This window comes from Eretmochelys imbricata, chromosome 2 (genome assembly GCF_965152235.1).
Source record: "Eretmochelys imbricata isolate rEreImb1 chromosome 2, rEreImb1.hap1, whole genome shotgun sequence".
In the NCBI taxonomy this organism is placed as follows: domain Eukaryota; kingdom Metazoa; phylum Chordata; order Testudines; family Cheloniidae; genus Eretmochelys; species Eretmochelys imbricata.
In genome coordinates this window covers 212791956-212814269 of record NC_135573.1, presented here as the reverse complement: position 1 = coordinate 212814269, position 22314 = coordinate 212791956, and the positions used below count along the sequence as shown (strand labels likewise).

Sequence of the window (22314 nt, the reverse complement as noted above, 5' to 3'; positions counted from 1 at the left end):
GGTTGAAATGAAAAGCTTGAAAACATGACCTCAGTGCTCCCTAAAGGCTCAAAAAAATCAGAAGGCCAATACCTCCTCTTGTCAACACATACACTTTAAAAAAAAACACTCATGTTTTTATAGCCAGCTTCCTTATTTATTTTGGGCCAGACCCATGATTTTTTCAGTGCCTTGAATTGGCAATTCTGCATAAACACAGGGATCTAATTGTATAATTAAACCTATCCTTTGGAATTAAATTGTTCCCCATTCAGATCCTAAAACTATGTCAAGTGAAAACTCCAGTTAGCCCTTCCTGAAGTAAGGTATCAAAATGATTAACAGAAATTAGTACGTGAAACTGTTGTATGTGAACAATTCCTAACCTCAATGGACCATAGGAATTTAAAAAAAGCTTTGCAAGAAAACTAGTTATTGGAGATACTTAAATATTAAAGTATCCAAATATGGTGAATTGGGGAGGAAAAACTAAAATAGTACAAATGGAATATTTCATGAAACTAAACCTTAATTTTGAAATATTTAGTAAAAGTAGAGTCACACTGTTTTCATTACGTAAGTTCATTTTCTTTTCTCTAAGGGATACAGCAAGAAGTTTGAAATTAGAAGAGTCAAAGTAAGTCATGGTTTGTGCATAATATAAATACCAGCTCCCCTCCCCCTTTGCCAGAGATCAAAGACCATATAAATTAGACATAATATGGTATCTTGGAGGGTAAAAACAAAATAAAATACATACATATATCACCTTAATGTAGCAACTAGCAGATGCATAATTTTGTAGATTCAACAGAAGGAATACCTTTTTAAAGAAAACAGTTCTTGGGCAAGTGTTTTTATTTTGAGTAATCTAAAACGATTAAAGTTCTTGTTGTGAAGTCTTACTATCAGTAGTGGTAGCTGAAATAAACATGCATATAAATTGTCAGTGAGCAGCTAATGAAATCCCTGAAGTGTACATTCTGTAACAAAAGTGTAAATTAGCTGAAAATAGCCACAGTAAATAGTTTACAACAGGGTCAATCAAATGATATCTTTGTGGCTCCAAGATCTCAGAACATCTTTATAATGAATGTGGAACAGCTGGAATGAATATATATATATATATATATATATATATATATATATATATATATATATGTATCTCTCTCTCTCTCAAAGGTAACAATTGTGCTTCCATTGCAGACTCAGCTGCTGTGAAAATAAACCCAAGGGAAAAAGCCAAAGGATAAAGATTTTTTTTCCTAATATAGGTCCAAACATGTAGAATAGTTTGAGGAAGGCCTGCAGTTATTTGTATCTCACATGGCTTTATTGCTTCAATCTTTTTAGAATGTAGGTGCGAATATGAAACTGTGCCATTAACTTTTTTTTAAGAAGTGAATCTGTACCCAGTATTTACCAATGGCAATGACTTTGCAGACTTCTTCAGCACTACCTTTGGCAATTGTAACAAAAATATTCCTTTGGCAGATAGTTACAAATTATTCAAGCTCCTAATGTTACTAGGTAAAGCAGTAGTACCAAGTAGTGAGTTTTCAGACTGACATGTGATATAATGTTCATCTTCTGATGGGAAGGTTATTTTGAAACAAACCAATTACAGACTCAGCAAAAAATATTGTTAATTCTTTATTAGTGTAATATTTTTTCAGCTTTTCTGTTGGACAGGGCATAATGCAAACTCCAAATAAAAATTTAGAGTCCTTTGCCGTTCAGTAAAAATGACCATAACATTCTGATTCATGTTCGTTCTTTGTTAGTCAAAAGGAGGGGACGGGAATATCATTAGAACAATTAGGCACACAGCTGACACTTACTGTACAATGATATGCACAAGTCATTTATAACAGCTATATTCATAAGATGTGCTCTTTAGATTTTCCCTTGTATTATACGAGCCATGCTCAGTTGAGCAAAAGATCACTGATAACAAGAGAGATTACAAGGAGTGTCAAACAAGACTTTTAAAACAAGTCCTTAAATAAACTGATGCACCACAACAGAATGTAAGTTGTTGGGTTAAGGAGATAACTTAACCTAGACCTCAGAACATTAAAAATGCATTTATTTTACAATTATTCAAATACACATGCGTTAAATGAAAATATTGCACAAAATTAAAATTTAGATTGTGGAATTTTTTATTTTTTTACCTTCTTAAAAAATTTGGTTCACATTCTGGTAGCATTAAAGTTAACTGTTTTGTTCTAGCAAACACCAGCAACACAAGCTTAGAATGAACCAAATGAAATGTTCAACTGTTCATTTTCTCTTAAAATGAATTAAGGCTAAAATAAGTGCATTTGTTGGTCCATGGCACAATTATTTTCAGCGGCTAGTAACAGCACGCAAATGTTAGGAGATAGACCTTTCCAGTTAAGTGCTGTATTTTAACATTCAGTTTTGGGGCATTTACAGGGTAATATATAACACAGATTGGCAGGGTTGATTATTTTAAATGGTCAACATGTAAACCATTTAAACAGCACACAAACATTGATAAAAATTATTTATCTTTGATGGTTCCTGCCTACAGTTAAGAAACCACATTCTGAAATAAAATAGTAGAAGACAAAGCCATATATATATATATATATATATATATATATATATATATATATATATATATATATATATATATATATGCAGTAAATGCATTAAGTGTAATGACTTTATTAAGCCTGGTACACAATGTACAATTTGTGTTCCTGAAGAAGTAATTGTAAAATCTCCTACAATATGAGCATGACCACTGTTCTTCCAGAAGTCTAGCCTGGGTGCCGGTCGAGAAGAGGCATCACAAGTTTCACAGACTACCGTATTATCTTTCTGATTTCAAAGTATATATGTAATTATTAAGTGATTTACAAATTTAACTCAAAAATAGAATTTGATATGGTTATATAATTATTTTTAGGTCTCTTTTCTAGTATGTATTTAGATACATCACCTTCCAATAGTTGATGTATTGTGTGGACTACCAAACACAAAGCCTGCATGATATCTTGTCCTTTAGATTTTAAGTGATACATACTGACATGGGAATAAGATTTAGACTGACATGTAAGCAATAGGAATTTCAACGATGGCCATATCTATTACCTTATATAAGAATGTGAGGAAAAATAGTTAATTCCAACAGCAGTGAATTACTATGTTTCTTTAGAACCTCTTAAACTATACATAGATGGGGCAATGGGGAAGGAATCTTCCACATGTGCTGTCTTTGCCTTCCTGGAAATCATAAGGGAAGGGACTTAATTTACAGTATGTAGATCTGCAAAAAAGAAAAACAAGTGCACTTGAGCACATGTATACCATATGACAATGACAGTGATACTCACTACAAGAGAAATACGATGAAAAAAATCTGATTGGAATCGAAGAGAAAAAAGAAAATCAGTATGGAAACTTGATCTGTTTTGATTCCACACCCAACCCATGAGGGCTTGTTTGGTTCCTCCCCTCAGAACGCTCCCATAAAAGTCCCCTTCCCCATCCCTCAGACAATGGAACCATATTTTGTTCTCATCTCACCTGAGGACCTTGGTTCAGTGATCCATTAAATATCCTACTTCGTATTTAGTATTAGTATTTAGAAAATATTTGTAAACATTTTTAAAAATGGAAAATAGACAATGGAGTGTGTATGGTTCCCATCCTTTGCCCTAGATGGTGGAGCTCAAGATAGAAGGGGAGTCCAAAAAGTAGGATGCAAACTCTGTCATATACTAAGGTCAAACAAGTGTAATTAATCTTTATTCTTGATCAGACATTAATTTTTATGGAAGTAAATGGATAGACTTGGGGCCTTTGTGTAGAATAGGTTTATTTATTAAAATTTTACATTATGCAAAAAATAAAAAAGATTATTTAAAAAAATATTGTAGTTGTATTTCCTTTTTATATTTTCATATATACATTGTGATGCATTCAGGAATTTCCAAATGTTTGCACATGACTGTTTAATGAAGTCTAGAGGAATCTTGTGTAAGTCAGGCACCAAGAAATTCTAGCAACTTTTCATGTGAGGGGTACATAGCTATCCTGGGGCTATTTTAAATGAAGTACAACACAGTGGGCTTTTAAAAACAATTCTTAGTTTTACTGGGAAAAGTTGTGTGTAACTTGCTCTCCACTGCAAATTTCTACTCTTTTAGTTTGGTGTCTATCTTGCTTGGAGCATGTATCCCATCCCCTGTCACTGCCAATCTACTTGAGATATGCTTCAATGATAATACCAGTTGCACAATTTCAATAAAATTTGTATGCCCCTTTTCCATTTAAATTGCATGCAAACTGTATGCCATGTGCCATAAGAACAGAAGAGGGCCCTTAAAGCTACAAATTCATCAGAATAAAGGGTCTATTTTCTACTACACCTCTGCCTTGCACCACTGAAAAACAAAACAAACCAAGATATAATGTTAGTTTATTTTTTCAAAATAAACGAAGATGAAGTTAATGGAGGTGTAAAAGCCACGTTATCTCAACCTCTACTTAGTGAGTGTACTCTTGGGGACATACTGTAACATTTTTTTCCAGAAACCAGCTGTTCCAAAGACTTCTATTCCAAAGCTCAACCTTTACACAAATGTTGATCAAGACCCACAATCATAATGCAAAACAAACCCCACCTGATTCTCACACATTGCACAATCTCCCAGTGGTAAACTAGTCAAATCCCTCATGGTTACTGTAGTTGTGCTTTCCATAGCCCTCAGCAAATACAGTCTGACACTTTTCATTGCTTGCAAACACCAATTCAGTCAGGAACGGAAGAAACTGACACTCCTTACATAACTGGCCAATATTCTTCTCAATGTTGCATGAAGATGCACCAAATCATTTGAGACACAAATCCCATTGTGGTAGTGGTTGCAATATAAGTGAGGATGAGAAGATCCACAGGTCTTATGGATGTATTAATAATCTAATATGTGACACTAAAAGACTGGTGCAGAAACAACAGCAAGTGAGTTTTAAGCCCCAGAGAATATGCCCATGACACTAGTCCTGGACAAACAAACACGAGCTCAATAGTTTGGAGTGTCACCTTTTCTGTAAGGAAGGCGCTTGAGTAGATTGTAGTCTCTGCTTGTATCTCTGCATCTGCTCTGACCGTGAATGCAGTTTGCTGAAGAGCTCATGGAATTTATATTGTGGAAATAAGGTTTCCAGGAAGCCCTCCAGAAAGACATATACCATCCTCTTATTTAGCTGAGTATGCTGAAACATTTCAAAGACGCGAAGAATGCCTTTCCGTGTTGTCTCAGCACCTATGATGTGCTTCAGTTCATCTACACAAATGACAAGAGTTACAGAAGTAGTTTTATACATATTTTAAGTATATATAGGTTAACTAATAGGAAAGATAGAACTCCTTGTAAATCAACCATTGCAATATTCGGACAGAACCTTATGGGAAAGGGTTTAAAAGGAATGCAGCTTGGAGACGAGAAAAGAAGTCGTTCCATTACAGTAGTACAGATCTCTGAATATGATGGTGCACTTTTACTTACTAGTCACACACACATGCAAAACAATGCTGCTATACATTTTACTGTCCCTTGGTATCTACACGCAGTATGCATGTCCAAGACCTAAAAATTAAATCTTTAGTTTAAGTTAATACTGAACTGGTTCTAAGAGAAACCTCAAGCTGTCAGACTGAACCAAAAATATTCAATCTTCTGATAATCCGTTAAAAATATGGGTTCAAATAGATATTTAATTACTCCATGGATATTAATTTCAGTACTTTAGCTTCTTTCACTTTTAAATAAAGATTGGGACCCCCATACTTCAACTTCAGTAACAATATAAAATCCAGTAATGTACAATATTAGTAAAAATACTAAAAATATTCAAAGCTCACTCACCTGGCATTATCTCCAGGAGTTTAGTTTTCCCTGCCACTCTCGTTCGCATTCTAATATCTTTGTCTCTGCGTGGAACAGTTTCTGCTAAAATGCCATTGGGCCAAAAGGCATCTCTGTAACAAATACAAAAACAAGTTCTTTAAAAAAAACACCTATTTTTTAAACCCTGTGAGCTACCTCATAGCATAATGTGAACAAACTGAAAGCATTCAGAGATTACATTAACCTGCAAAAATCTTTAATACTCAAAATGCTTTTGTTAATCATTTGAGGTGTAGTTCAGAACCGATAGAACAAAAAATAAGAATTTCTTGCTTGTCAATTCTCTTTAAAAGGAACATAACTCAGCAATGTTACTAACAGTTGCATACTACTCTCTATGTACTCCAGTATGGGAGTCTGTTGCTTGAGCCTCTTGGAAAAATTTATACATCCACCCCTTCTCTGCCAGAAACATCCAAATACAGCTGAATTTATTAGCTATATGTAACTTGTCTACAAATCACTTTATATCAATGAGTCTCTCTCTCTTTTAGTAACAACTTAGGCTCAAATTTTTTGGTAGTAAAACACAAGACGATGACTTGCTTTGGAATGTTTAATCTGTGTGACAACAGCGCTGCTTGCATTTTTGACTTTGAAAAAGGGTCCAAACCTTGGGCTTCTTTTTATTTCTATTTACAATTAGAGGACATATAGACTCTCAGTATTCTTAATTGGACAATTCAAGGAGAGAAATGAGGAAAATGTAGACAATCCTGCTATCCTATCAATGAAAACTGCCTTAAAATTTTGTCTATTAAGAAAAAAATTTACTTTTAAGCTTGTAAAAAAAGTTAACTTCTTAGTTTCAAAAGTACATTATCTAAGGAAACTTATGGACTGAAAGTTCCAGTCTCTGTAACTGTCTGCCTGCCTAGCCAATCTGACTTTATCTAGTCTATTTGCAACTGCTCTGTTGGATAAAATGACAAATACTGAAGTTACCTCACACTTGGGTCCATGCTATTTATTAATGACCAGAGTCAGAACAATGTAAAATCCACTTTTTGAGCTCTTACATTGCTGGCAAAGCAGTTTCAATTTGGTACATAACTGCATTCACGCACATAAAACATGGATCACAGTCTGGGGATCTATTCTACCTTTGGAGAAGCTATAAAATTCACTCAGTAATTCCAGTGAGAGATGAAACTTCTGCAACATCTTCAAATACAGTCTTGACCATATCTATACAGACTGGAAGAGTGTCCAGAAGACTAATGTCACAGAGCCTTTGTTATGGGGTCTGTTAGTACTGTCCTTTACATCTTTAGGTATTTCTCTCTTCAGATGAAAATACCGGTCAGATATTCATCTTCTTTGCTAAACAGGCAATCTTTGTGAACCACATTTCTGGAGAGCTCATCCTACATATCTTATGACTATTTTAGCATGTTCTTGAGGCTTCTACAAAGACAGCATTCTAAAAGTGATGTAGTACAAATAGATTCCTTTAGCTCATAATTTTTTTTTTAAAACTGATGATTACTCAATGGGCTGAAAGCTCCAAAGGAAAGTTCAAATGTTATGAATGTATAGACAAATATTAGTAATAACCTGTGGCAAAGTTTTAACTACAGTAATTGTTGCTGCTCCTGCTATAACATATTATACACTTGCATGAACACAAACAAACCACTTCACCCATCAATGGAGTGAAATTTAACTACTGTTTAAAAGTACACAACAATTTTGCAACAGTTTAGAACAGGTAGTGAATAACTTAAAAAAGGAGAATCGGGGGAACTACAGGCCAGTCAGCCTCACCTCAGTCCCTGGAAAAATCATGGAGCAAGTCCTCAATGAATCAATTTTGAAGCACTTAGAGGACAGGAAAGTGATCAGGAACAGTCAGCATGGATTCACCAAGGGCAATGGATTCACCAAGGGCCTGACTAACCTAACTGCCTTCTATGACGAGATAACTGGCTCTGTGGATGAGGGGAAAGCAGTGGGTGTGTTATTCCTTGACTTTAGCAAAGCTTTTGAAACGGAAACACACAGTATTCTTGACAGCAAGTTAAAGAAGAATGGGCTGGATGAATGGACTATAAGGTGGATAGAAAGCTGGCTAGATTGTCAGGCTCAATGGGTAGTGATCAATGGCTTCATTTCTAGTTGGCAGTCGGTATCAAGCGGAGTGCCCTGAGGGTCAGTCCTGGGACCGGTTTTGTTCAATATCTTCATTAATGATCTGGAGGACGGCATGGATTGCACCCTCAGCAAGTTTGCAGAGGACACTAAACTGGGAGAAGTGGTAGATACGCTGGAGGGCAGGGATAGGATACAGAGGAACCTGACTGGACCAAAAGAAATCTGATGAGGTTCAACAAGGATAAGTGCAGAGTCCTGCACTTAGAATGGAAGAATCCCATGCCCTGCTACAGTCTAGGGACAAGTGGCTAGGCAGAAGTTCTACAGAAAAGGGACCTATGGGTTACAGTGGACGAAAAGCTGGATATAAGTCAACAGCGTGCTCTTATTGCCAAGAAGGCTAACGGCATGTTGGGCTGTATAAGTAGGAGCATTGCCAGCAGATCGAAGGACGTGATCATTCCCCTCTATTCGGCATTGGTGAGGCCTCACCTGGAGTACTGTGTCCAGTTTTGGGCCCTACACTACAAGAAGGATGTGGAAAAATTGGAAAGAGTCCAGTGGAGGTCAACAAAAATGATTAAGGGGCTGGAGCACATGACTTATGAGGAGAGGCTGAAGGAACTGGGATTATTTAGTCTGCAGAAGAGAAGAATGAGGGGGGATTTGATAGCTGCTTTCAACTACCGGAAAGGGGGTTCCAAAGAGGATGGATCTAGACTGTTCTCAGTGGTAGTAGATGACAGAACAAGGAGTAATGGTCTCAAATTGCAGTGGGGGAGGTTTAGGTTGGATATTAGGAAAACCTTTTTCGCTAGAAGAGTGGTGAAGCACTGGAATGGATTACCTAGGGAGTTAGTGGAATCTCCTTCCTCAGAGGTTTTTAAGGTCAGGCTTGACTGGGATGATTTAGTTGGGGATTGGTCCTGCTTTGGGCAGGGGTTGTACTATATGACCTCCTGAGGTCCCTTCCAACCCTGATATTCTATGATTTTATGATACCCCTTTCCAAAAAAGAAAAATTTACAGAGACTAGCCACAGAATATTCTCTGTTCAAGTAATGAATAATTTATATATCATAAAATCTTTACAAATCAGGATATAAACTACCTATCTGAATCTTGTACAGAGGCAGAATTTCTGGTGTGAAGTGGACTTACTGTCTCTGACAGCTTAAACTGATTCCATTGCTGAGGTAGGAGGACAATCATTAAATATTAGTTGGCCTATACCGGTATAAGTTTAATATACTTTTAAAATAAAAAAGGTATCTATAAAACACACCTGAAGCGTTTCACTGCATCTGCTACTTGGTCAGGAGAAGTCATCGAGTCAACGTGATCAACTATTTTTCTAAAATCAAAGTGAGACGAATTAGTGATTGCTCTCATTTTACTTTTCAAAGGGCATCAGGAAGAAGAGTTCTTTAAGTAAATAGTGCTTTAAAGTAGTTAAAACTTCAAACAATATTCAAGAAAAAACAAAAAAGTGCATCATTTCTCCTTTTCACCATTCCACAGATTACATCAAGTTATCACACCAGAAAGCCTCTTGTTCATTCTCAGTCTCACTTAAGGTTTAAATTCACTCATTTTCCTTCCTCATTTTGAGTACTTCTAAAGTTAAATAGGTTTACCCCAACAGAAATAGGAAAGAAAAAGGATGAAGAAGGGTGGAGAAGAGAAGAAGCATACAACCCAGATTGCCATTAGGTAATTTACTCTCTTTCCCATCCTACAAACAGAACATTAGATCATTACATCACATTGATGCAGAAAGCAGAGCAATTAATGAATTTTCAATTTTCAGCCACTTGATATTATACCTTTGTTTGCTAGACTGAAGAGATCATTATCAAATTTCTGTTTCCCATATAGGTATGTATAGACTGCAATCAAGTCACCCCTTAGCCTTCTCCTTGATAAGATTAAATAGATTGAGCTCCTTGAGTCTATTCTTGAATTGTGGACACCACAATGGGACACACTACTCCAGCAGTGCCAAATACAGAGGGTAAAACCTCTCTACTACTACCCAAAATTCCCCTGTTTAGGTAGCCAAGGATAACATTAGTCCATTTGGCCACAGCATCTGACTCATGTTCAGCAGATTATCCACCATAACCCCAAAATCTTTTTCAGAGTCACTCCTTCCCAGGATAGAGTTCCCATTATGCAAGCATGGCCTACATTCTTTGTTCCTAGAATTGTTTGCTTGTGCCCAGTTTATGAAACATCCAGATTGCTCTGTATCAGTGACCCATCCTCTTATTACCAATTCCCCCAATTTTTGTGTCATCTGCAAACTACCAGTGATGATTTTCCATTTTCTTCCAGATCATTGACAAAAATTTTAAATAGCATAGGGCCAAGAACCACATCCTTTTAATGATCATTCACAATTACACTTTGAGACCTTTCAATTAGCCAGCTTTAAACTAACTTAATTTGTATTTTATTAATTTTGTATTGTTCTACTTTAATCAAAACGTCGTTAAGTACCAAGTCAAATGCTTTACAGAAGTCTATTACATCAGCCAAACTAGTACTCTCACCAAAAAGTTATATCAAGTTAGTTTGACAAGTTCTATTTTCCATAAACCCATGTTGATTTACATTAATTATATTACCCTCCTTTAATTCTTTGTTTATCAAATCCCATATCAGGTGATTCATTATCTTGTCTGGGATAGATGTCAAACTGACAGGCCTATAAATACCTAGATCATCCCATTTACTGTTTTTTAAATGATGCCACAACATTAGCTTTCTTTCTGTCTTCTGGATCTTCCTCACTGTTCCAAGACTTACTGAAAATCAGCATTAACCGTCCAGAAAGCTCTTCAGCCAGCTCTTTAAAAACTCTTGGATGCAAGTTACCTGCACCTCCTTATTTATTAAAAAGTGTCTAATTTAGTAGCTGCTGTTTAACATCCTCCTAAGACAACAGTGGAATGGGAAGTGTGTTGTTATACAGTATGACTTCATCTGGCTTGTTTCCAGAACAAAAATATGTATTGAACGATTCTGACTCTTCTGCATTAGTAATAATTCTCCCATTTCCGTCTAATAAATGACCTATACCATTGTTAGTTTTTTTTTTCCTAATATACTTAAACTCCTTATCATCCTTAACTCTGGTAGCCATAGATATCTCCTTGTGGTCTTTTACTTACTTTACCAGTTTTCTACAATTCCTAGTTTCTGATTTATTTTCATTACTATCAACTTCCCCTTTCTTCCATTTGTTATATATTCTTTTTAATGTTTAAAGCTGCCTTCCCTTCTGAACCTGGTTGGTTTTAACTAATACAGCCTTCTTTTTTTTGATTGTAGGACTTGGCTTTTAAAGTGTTCTTAAATAATTCCCAATTCACATTTTTCAGGTTAAATTGTTCCTCACAAATTGATTCGGCTCAACTGTTTTCAGCTTTGTGAAATTGGCCCCTTTAAGCAGTGGTTCTCAGCCAGGGATCTGGAGCCCCATGGAGGGCCGTGAGCAGGTTTCAGGAGGGCTACCAAGCAGGGCCAGTATTACACTCACTAGGGCCCAGGGCAGAAAGCCAAAGCCCTGGCATATGGGGCTGAAGCTGAAGCCTGATCAACATAGCTTTGCAGGGGCCCCTGTGGCATAGGGCCCAGGCAACTGCCCAGCTTGCTACCTCCTAATACCGGCCCCGGTTTTTATATGCAGAAAAACGGTTGTTGTGACACAGGTAGGCCGTGGAGTTTTTATAGCATGTTGGGGGAAGCTTCCCCTCCCCCCCACCCCTTACATAGTATAGGCAGGACACAGAAACAAGTAATACCAGTTTTAATAGACTGTCACTCCTCCTTCCCTTTTGCCCACTCAATCCTTTTTAACTAGATTATATTGATTGTTTTTAACATTCCAGTCACATGAATCATCTTACCAGGTTTCAATAATACCAGCTACACTGAATTTATGCTCACAAATGAGCAACTCCTAGCGCTAGTGCACAAGCAATTAAAAATTTTCTTTTCTTCATGTTCTTTGATTCCTTAGTTAATTTTGTTCTCAGCACCTCGATTTTGTAATGAGTGCTCATATCTCCTCCTTTCTTCTTCACCACACTTCTGAGTTCACTAGAGTCATCTTAGCTGCAAGATATCCTGCAATGCAGTGTCATTAATGCTGATATGAACCATCAGTAATGGATCCTTGCTGGTGAACTTCAAAAGCCTATCCCATCTTAGAGCGACATCTCCTATCTTGGCTCCAGGAATGCAGCACACCATTCTGTAGTCCACCTCTACCTTGCAGAATGTGCTTCCAATTCTTCAGAGTACTGAATCCCCAACAAGGATAATTTGTTTTGCCTTAGATGGTTGGAGATCTCGGTGGGCAAGCTTGATTTTCTTTCAGATTTTCATCCGTGTCCCCCCTCATCTCTCCCCGTTTCCTTGGATTGGCTGGATTTTGAGAGATATATTGTACAGTTTCTACACTGAGCTGGCCACTATGGAATTGGAGAGAGGGGAAAATCATAGAGGAGGTTTGACAGTTTATAACCACCAGAGGGAAGAGGTCAAGGTGGCATGTTATACAGCTGGAGACAGATGAGATGGTAGGCTGTGGCCACCAGAAAGAAGAGAATCAGGAGGAATTCCACACAGCTAGAAGGTTCCAATTGATTCTAGCTGTGTGAAATTCCTCCTGATCCTCTTCTCACTGCTTGCCATCCTCATCTATCTGCAGTTGCATAGAATGCCACCTTGACCTCTTACTTCTGGTGGTTATGAACTGCCCAACCTTGTACCTGGGAGCTAACTCATCAGCTTTTCTGATTCTCAGTAGCATTTCTATTTCACCTTCCAATCCAAGAATGTTTTCTTCCATTATAGCCACCAACTTCATACAGAGGAAGTACCTCCTGGCTTCAGGCAGACAAGAAAATATGGCATGTCTGCTGCAGGTCACCACCACGGTTCCATTGCTGGCCATTGTGGAATCATACATAGACCTGGATCTGAAAGGAAAGCCTCACATGCTCCCTCTCCAAACTCCCTCTGAAACTCTCCTGTTATCCGCCTTTGTTTGCGGCTCAAGTTTGCCTAGCAAATGACCTTTTATATTAAGTCTCCCTATTTACCTCAGCTTCACCCCTTACCACCAGGGTATGATTAACCACTCAGACTTCAAACAGCAGGGCTGATCAAAGGTCCAAGGGTCAAAGCACACAGCCCTTACCAAGGCACCAACACACACCTGTCTCAGTTGCTTACTCAGGGGCCCATGCCCAGCTACACAGCCCATTTGCAGAGAACAAACACATCACTCATCAAGTTCTGCTACCTCCAAGCGCACAAAAAATGTTTGGAGATAGCTATAGTCTTCCTGCTTCTAGGATGAAGAGGGTAAGTGAAATTATTCCTTATACAAGATTAATAATTTACAATTTGCTTTGTCTTCTGCTTCTTGGTGGGTGGAGTCATGGATTATGTAACAGTGTCCTATTAGCGGGATGGGGAAATAGGAGATTAGAATAGTGCTATTCCCCCCCATCTTTGAAACTATTTGCGAGACAAAATACGGATTAAACAGAACTGAGTTTGTCTCTAAAGTGATTAAGCTTTTTAAAAGAAGTATAACAGTTCATGTACATTTTAATATAATTATAAAACAAAAGTCTTGGTGGTCTTAAATAAACCGCTTAAAATGCTGAAGTAGAAAAACTAATACAGTAAGTTCCCATATCATTACTTATTAGAGCTGAGCGGGGAACAGTTTTGCCATCCCACAAAAACTGGACATATCAAAACATTGTCCCATCCCAAATCAGATGAAAAGTCAAAATCTCATACTTTCATGAATGGAAAATCAAACACATTTTCAGTCTGAGCCAAAACATTTTGTTTCTGTAATTTCTAAATACAGTACTTCAACCATTTAATTTTTCCCCATATTATTTTTTTTAATGAACAGCCATTTCAAATGGGAAAACTGGAATTTTTCATTTTGAAAGCATCAAAATGAAATGTTGTCATTATGATTTATTTTTCCAAATTATTTTTGAGTCACAAAGTTCATCAAAAACCACCCCCTTCCCATGAAAAGTTTGAGCTTTGACAAATCGGCATTTTCCAACAAAAAACATCTTGTTGACACCAGTTCTAACACATACTGTATAACTATGTACAATACATCCAGTCTGGTAGATGTAGGGCTTCAGTTTTATGAGCATTTGATTGACTCAATTGTTAAACAGTGCAAGAAGTAATAAATCTTATAAACAGTTGCACACTATAAAAAGTAAAGTTTACAAAAGGCTTACACAATGTCAACATTAGTTGATAATATAATGAATTCATACTTCTATAAACATATGCAAGAGCTTACTATTTTCTTGGAAATTACAAATTTTTAGAGAAGTTTAAATAAGACGCATTCCATGTCTTATGCAACAGACACTAAAAATGACTTTTTTAAAAAATCTGCTTCCATCTCATTCCATCTTTAATGATCTGTGTATAATCTCAGAAAGAAAAAACTGCACTTAAGCAGTGAGCTTACATTTGCAGATGCACAATCAGTAGAACATTACAACTAACTAATAAAAGGATAACTTTCTAGACATGATTCACAAACTCTCATACAGCAATTGAGCATGAATAAAAAAGCTGGTACCTATTGATCGTGTCTCCATATGTTGCTCTAATAAGCTGTTGAAGTAGATTTTTTATATTTCTTCTTAACCACTGATTTCTCTCCTTTAAATCAAAGACTTCATCCATAAGGAGCAGCATTACTCTAAGAGGAATATTGTCGTCCACCTAGATATGTACAGTAAAAGGCAAAGTATAAACAGAAAACCTCAATTCCCGCTCAGGCAATTAAGGTAGCATCTACCACAATTGTTAAAGTTAAGAGTCTTAGTTCTTCCACACTACATCATACGCACTGTCTTTCTGAAAGAAGTCAATAATTAAAAGAGTTTCCTATGGTCTGAAATCTCTCTTCCCCAGGATGGAATCATTCATGGTTTTTATTTTGAAATTAAACTAGATTTTTAAGTATGGTCTTTTAAAAATATGTCCTAAAAGAAGAATCTGCTGCATTACTGAGGCCAGAATGGTAGAGTTCAGAACCAGTTACAGAAGGTGGCAGCAGTATTACTTAGAGGAGTTTCTTATTCTTCTCTTCTTCAGATAGCAACAGTGCTTCCAAGAGCAGAGCTGATGGGAAACTCAAGGAGTGGCTTTCGTCTGGATACCCTTTCTTTTGAATGTAGCAGTAGCAACAGTGGCTCTGAAAGGAAGGTGCCCAATTGCAGACCACTCTTCCATTGCTACAGAACCCAAACTTTTATTCTTTGAGTTCAATCTGATCTTGATCAGAAATAAGCTGTCAGTGTCAGATGATTCCACAGGACCTGTGTTTTTAACTTAGTGGTGGGGAGAGAGAAAGGTCTGTTATTTTCAAATGCTTCACTGTGGTTCTGTAGTAAAAACTGTGTTTATTGTTAAAAGTTGCATAGGCTGCTATTTTACAATGACGCTATATTTACAGAGTTATTGCAAAAAGATTTATAGCTCCAAAATACTAGATATTTAACTTAAGAGGCTATTGTGAAATTGCAGTAACTGTCAATCTTTATATTGATGTTTAAAATACGTTGTTTTCAATTTTTATCTTAGCATTTTATATTGATATCCATCACTATAGTATCTGATGTCAAAAACAATCTGTAAAATCTGATAATAAATGTCTCTTTATAGGTGAGCAGTAGGATCTATTATCCATGTGCTGTCTGTTATATATACCAAAATATAAGTTTACAGATTTACTGACACTATTAGGTAAATAACTTCATTTTTATCAAATACATTTACATGTAAGACAATAACTTATCTAGAGCAGCCATTTCAACATGTGAAGTCAACTCATACTAGATTGTGAGTCAGCCAAAAGTGGTTATTAAAAAACGAAGGAAATCCATGCACAAATATTAACTGAGTTTCTTGGTTTTTATGCCAATTAGTATTGTTTTAACAAACCTGTACCGGCATGGAACATAAGAAAACTTACTGAAAACTTTTCCTCTGTAAATCTCTGACATAAAGGGTGAATTCACTTTGCTTCAGGCAAAAATTTCAAACTAAGCATACTATTCAGTCACATTTAAATATTTTACAGTACAGCTTTCCTCTTAAATGGAATTACTTCCTTAACTGATATTACAACATTACTATATTCTACTCCTGCAAAAGTCAATTGCAGAGTCAATACAACTATGGGAAAATTAGTTCACAAGGTTCTAACTGCAGAGACAAACTGTTTTCACCTGTCCAACTCCATTATATTCAATGGGATAGTAAAGGTGTTTCAGAAGGCACAGTTTGCCAACAATGGAGTTGCACAACTATAGTTGAGAGCAGAATTTCCACATGCAATTGGAACTAAAGCGAAGATTTGAAAAATAGTTCCTTATGCTTGAACGGAGCCTAAAGGACTTGGTGCCCAATTCCCACTGAATTTCAGCTGGAGTTGGGCACCAAACTCCCTAAGGAACCCTTGAAAATCCCAGCCTAAATCTATACACTTAAGTAAGTGGCTAGATTTTCAAAAGTGCTCAGGATGCAGCACCAATTACTGAAGTTGGGTGCTCAAAATCTGGCCACATATTCAGGAACCTAAATATAGATTTTGAAGCGTAATTTTAAGTGTCTCTTTGAAAATGTTAGCCTTAGTTCACAATTCTGTTAGTGAGATATAGGCCAACTAAATCTTCCTTATACTATTGATTATTCGCAATGCTAACAGAAGAGAAATGCAGTATTATTATATTATCTAAAGGTTTAACTATGAATTTCCTGGCATTGTGTGAAGTTCAGGAAAAGTTCTAAATGTAAAATATCCTAAAATATGGTGCAAAATTCAAACTTCCAAACACTACTCTTTCAAAATGAAATTTTAAGACTAAGTAGATGCTATATTTTTTCAGAAAAGTTGAACTGCAGAAAAAGGGAGATACAGTAATTCAAACTTCTGCTCATTTAGTGCTAAAATGGTGTACACATACTTTCTATGTTAATTTGTTTTGGCTGAGCTCAGTGTTTCAGAATACAAGAATTTCAAAAGTAAACAGATAAACAATTGTATTAGATGAAATCACTGCAAAACAAAAGAACTGAAGCCTATGTTACTTGAGCAAAACGTCATTTACCGGAGTCCTGGTAGCAGTTATGCACATGAAGACAAACTGGAATGCTTTGATGTGACAAATAAAAATGTGAAGTGTGGAACAGGTGCAGATTTATAACCATGACAAATCCGCATATAATCACTAGTAATCTTAAGGGCCTTCAGTCCTAGTTACGGATAAAAGATTTTATTCAACTATGTTTCACACATATGATCAGTGTATCAATCAGAACACTGGGAAAATACCATAGCTTATGAGAACATCAAGAGCTTAACATTTTAAACTTCACTATCACGTTTCTAATATTTTTTCCTTTATATATTTCAGGGTCCACAGATTGAACATTTATTGTTTAGGAATTTTTTTTTAAAGTTTTCTTTAAAACAATTCTCTCTGATCACTAATACTGACGATGTTTGCTAGTTTTAAAGATCTCAGGATCAGATTTAGCTGAATACTATTCATATTGCAACCCTATTCTATCTTTGAGGATAGTTACAGAAGTAATAATAGGTAGGTAACATTTACCACATTACCATGCAAACAATTTTGTATTAAAAGGGCTTCTAAACATTTTAGAATGAAATATGTCAATTTTATTTAAAGTAAAAAATTTAAAATGTTCTGAAAGTACTGTTTCCAGTTTTCCCTCTGGTGTAATTTCTGATGCCAATAAAGTATAGCATAGAGCAAGTAAATAATACAATATGAAACAACACACACATTGGTACTTTAAAATTAAGTAGCTAAACAAATCTAAAATAAAAGTCAGACTCACATTGTCATCAAGCTGTGCTGCAACACGGCAGTGTTCAGGATCTGAATCAGTTTTCTGCATTAAAGGAGGCACCTATACTCAAAATAAAAAAAGACGTGATTATGGGGGGAAAATTAAAGGTCTCAAGGAAACCATTAAAGAGAATCTCTAATTATGACAGAACCAATTTCAAAATTTCAGATACAATCTTCATAACTGACTTACTATCACGCATTTTGATTCCAAGTTAGTGACATATCAAGATATATCAATGGTTGCATATGGAATTATTTTCCAGCACAGCTTGAAACATTTCCCAATATAGTTATCAAAACTGTACGAATATCCTCAAGAAAAAACCCACATGCACATTTATATTAAAAATTATCACAGAAACTCTCAAACCAGAAGAAACTGATGGTTAGTTCTATATCCTCTTTCAGATAGCGGCTAATTCTTCAGAGAAAGGTGTAAAACCAATCAATCCATACTGTAGAGCCAACAGTGGACATTTCATAGAATCTCAGAGTTGGAAGGGACCTTAGGAGGTCATCTTAGTCCAACCTGCTGCTCAAAGCAGGACCAATCCCCATTTTTGGCCCCAGACCCCTAAATGGGCCCCTCAAGGATTGAACTCACAACCCTAGGTTTAGCAGGCCAATGCTCAAACCCCTGAGCTATCCCTCCCCCATTTCTTCCTGATCTCAGGACTGAAGCATGAGGATTCATAATCCTAGATCTCTCTTTGTGAGTATAACTGTGTTATCCTTATTTATGTAACTGGGAAGCTTTCCAAAAAGAGAGGCTCAGGGTGAGGTCCAATCTATGCTTTTTACAAGTAACAGTTTTGTATTTCATATGACCCCAGACTCAGTCTTGTCATTCCTGTTTTGAGGAAGAAGGGCCCTCACCTCGGCTCTTGCTATAGCTATAGATATATTAGAGGTGAGCTTTACAGACATAAAGCCACAAAGTACCTGCTTTGAGGAGCTTACAATCTTAATTATTTGCAAAAAAAAAAAAAAAAAAAGTAGGAGACTAGAAAGGATAAGGATGCAAGAGGGAAAACAAAATATTTTCATAGGATTTATGGTTGGCATTCATCTTGTTCCACTTTATATTTATACTTTTAAAAATGTGCTATATTTTAGGGGTATTAGATCAGGTGTGAACAGGAGCAGATAAAGAGCAATTTGCTGGAAAGCAAGATTGTTTGGAAAACTGGGGAAAGAACTGTTCCAACAAAAGCCCTGTAGAAAGTTATAAACTTTCCATATATTTTTAAACAACTGTATTAAACTGAATATAGAATTGTATCTCTGACAGGGTGACCAGATGGCAAAAATAAAATATCAGGACACATGATTCACAGCCCCCACTGGAGCGCACAGCCCAAGGAAGCTGCAGGTCGGGGTGCACAGCCCCAACATCAGCCCCAGGCCGCGGCACCTGCCACAAGCCATGGGTCGGGGTAGCAGTCCCTGCCATAAGCTAGGGGTCACGTCACACAGTCTCAACAGCAGCTCCTGGGCCCGGACCCTGCCATGGATCGGGGAAGCACAGCCCTGCAGCAAGCCACGGGTCAGTGGGAGATGCAGGGCCCTAGCTCTGGCCCTGCTGCGAGGGGGAAGTCTCAGAACTGGGGGAGCGCTGGGCGGGGTGGTTCAGGGTGCTGACTCCATGAGGGAGTTTGGGTGCAGGAGTGTATGTGGGCTGATGCTTATCTCAGGCAGCTCCCTGGAACTGGCCACATCTCTCGCTGGGTCCTAGGCGGAGGCATGGCCAGGTGGCTCTGTGCACTCCCTCACCCACAGGTGCCGCCCCCGCAACTCCCAATGGCCAGAAACAGGGGGCAGCACGCAGAGCCCCCTGGCCATCCCTGAGCCTAGGACCCAGAGGGAGATGTTACCACTTCCAGAGAGCTGCACGGAGCCAGGTAGGGAGCCTGCCAGCCCCGCGCCAACTGGACGCCATCGCCGGGCTACCTTACAATATCGGGACAAATAGCGTCCAAGTCATCCGTCGGGACGTGGACACAGAGTAAAATATCGGGATAGTCCCAATTTTATCAGGACGTCTGGTCACCCTAATCTCTGATAAAGTCTCTATATTATTTTTAAGCCACTATACAGTAAGTATCTTTTCATTGTTAAATTCTACAGGTTTGTAGAGTAATTCCTATAGAACCCCATTAAAACATCTAGGAGAGCCTGTTGATTTTTATCTCTTTTGAATACTTTTCCATGAGGTTGAAATTACATGGGATTTAGGGTGGAAAACACGATCATTCATCTGTTCCTGCTGGGGCAGCTTGAGCACGCCACTGCTGTGCACTACTGCGTGTAGATATGAAGGGTGGAGCTGGCCCCAACTTCCCTCAATTCCTTCTGGTCAGAAAATCTCCCAAGCAAAGGGATAGGAAGGCAGGTCATATAATGGCCACATGCAACACATCTCGAAGCACAACCGGTAAGTAACAGTTTTTTCTTGAGTGACTGCATATGTGCATTCCACTCTTAGTGACCGGTTGTGCTTCGAGATGTGTTGCATGTGGCCATTATATGACCTGCCTTCCTATCCCTTTGCTTGGGAGTCTGAACAAAGACTGAAGGACAACTCACCAAATCTAGCATTATTTCTAGGTTGTTGAGTGATAGCATAATGGGAAGCAAATGTGCACCAAAGACCAAATATCTAGGATAGGAACTTTGCCCAGGAAGGTCACAGAGGTTGCTTATGATCTTGTCAAATGTGTTGTCACACTGATTGGCGGGATAACATTATCCAAACTGAAGCACAAGCAAATACATGAGAGTATCCAAGATTCTCTCTCTGAGAAGGAACTGGGAGCTGTGTCACACTGTCTTTGACTGCCAAGAAGAGCTGAGAAGGCTGATGGAACTGCTTGGACCTGACAAGCCAACGCTCTCCAGATATCCAGAGTATGCAGCAGCCTTTCCTGATCTTTATTCAAGATAGTTTGGGAATGAATGAAGATAGGTAAATCACCTTGTTGATATGGAAGTTAGATACCATTTCCAAGACAAATTTTGCATGAGGATACAGGTAAACTTTGTCTTTAAAAAAAACAGTATAACGCAGAGCAGACATCAGGGTCTGCAGCTCACTTACCTTTCTAGCAGAAGCAATGGCCACCAGAAATGCCACCTTCATTGAAAGATGCAGTAAACCGATAGATAAAGGCTCAAAAGGAGGACCCATAAGCTTTGACTATACCAAGGTTAGGTCCCATAGAAGAACAGATCTTGTTCCTGAGGGTACAATCTTTCCAGGCCTTTCAAAAATCTTATTGATATTTTAATTAGAAAAGACAGACTGTTATCCACCTGAGGATGGAAGGCCGAGATAGTTTCATCAAGATCCACTTAGCAGCTTATGGCCAACTCTTGCAGTTTCAGGTACAAAAGACAGTCCAAGTATGCTGGATTGAAGAATGTAATCAGCAAAACTCCAGACTAATGAGACCAGATAGAGAAATGCTTTCACTTAGAGAAGGAAGTAAACCTAGTAGATAGTTTTCGGTATTCAACAGCACATCTAGAAGCTCTTTTGAACACGACTCCTTCCCAGCTCTAACCATAGAGCATCCACGCCATTAAATGGAGTGCCTTCAGGTTTGGGTGGAGCAGGCACCCAGGCAAAGCATACATCAGATAAGAGGGAAGGACCCCTCATGGATCAGTAACTCATTAAAAAATAGGAAATAAAGGGTAGAAATAAACGGTCAGTTGTTACAATGGACAGATAAATACCAGGATCTGTACTGGGACCTGTGCTGTTCAACGTATTCATAAATGATCTGGAAAAGGGGGTAAATAGTGAAGTGGCAAAGTTTGCAGATGATACTAAATTACACAAGATAAGTACAAAGCTGATTGTGAAGATCTCACAGAAGTGGGTTACTGGGCAACAAAATGACAGATGAAATTCAATGTTGATAAGTGCAAAATAATGCACATTGGAAAACAATCTCAACTATACATACCAAATGATAGGATCTAAATTAGCTGCTACCACTCAGGAAAGATCTTGGAGTCATTGTGGATAGTTCTCTAAAAACATCTGCTCAATGTGCACAGGCAGTCAAAAAAAGCTAACAGAATGTTAGAAACTGCTAGGAAAGGGACAGATAATAAGCGAAAATATCATAATGCCATTACATAAACCCATTGTACACCCACACCTTGAATACTGTGTGAAGTTCTGGTTGCCACATCTCATAAAAGATGCATTAAAATTGGAAAAGGTACAGAGAAGGGAAACAAAAATTATTAGGGGCACATAACAGTTTCCATATGAGGAGAGATTAAAAAGACTGCACAACAAGAAAGCATCCATTAGGGAACCC

The 22314-nt window shown here is 37.6% G+C and overlaps 1 protein-coding gene across 3 annotated transcripts in view; it reads right to left on the bottom strand.

Moving 5' to 3' along the window:
- Positions 1 to 1619: 1619 nt before the first annotated feature.
- Positions 1620 to 22314, bottom strand: part of SNX13 (sorting nexin 13) — a 159524-nt gene continuing 138829 nt past the window's right edge. For all 3 annotated transcript variants that reach the window (XM_077811398.1, XM_077811400.1, XM_077811401.1), the window contains 5 exons: positions 17967 to 18038; positions 14671 to 14816; positions 9307 to 9375; positions 5886 to 5998; positions 1620 to 5303 (listed from right to left, as the gene is read on the bottom strand). In XM_077811398.1, coding sequence (XP_077667524.1) covers positions 5056 to 5303; positions 5886 to 5998; positions 9307 to 9375; positions 14671 to 14816; positions 17967 to 18038 — 648 coding nt within the window. In that variant the 3' untranslated portion in view covers positions 1620 to 5055. The remainder of the gene's footprint in view (positions 5304 to 5885; positions 5999 to 9306; positions 9376 to 14670; positions 14817 to 17966; positions 18039 to 22314) is intronic.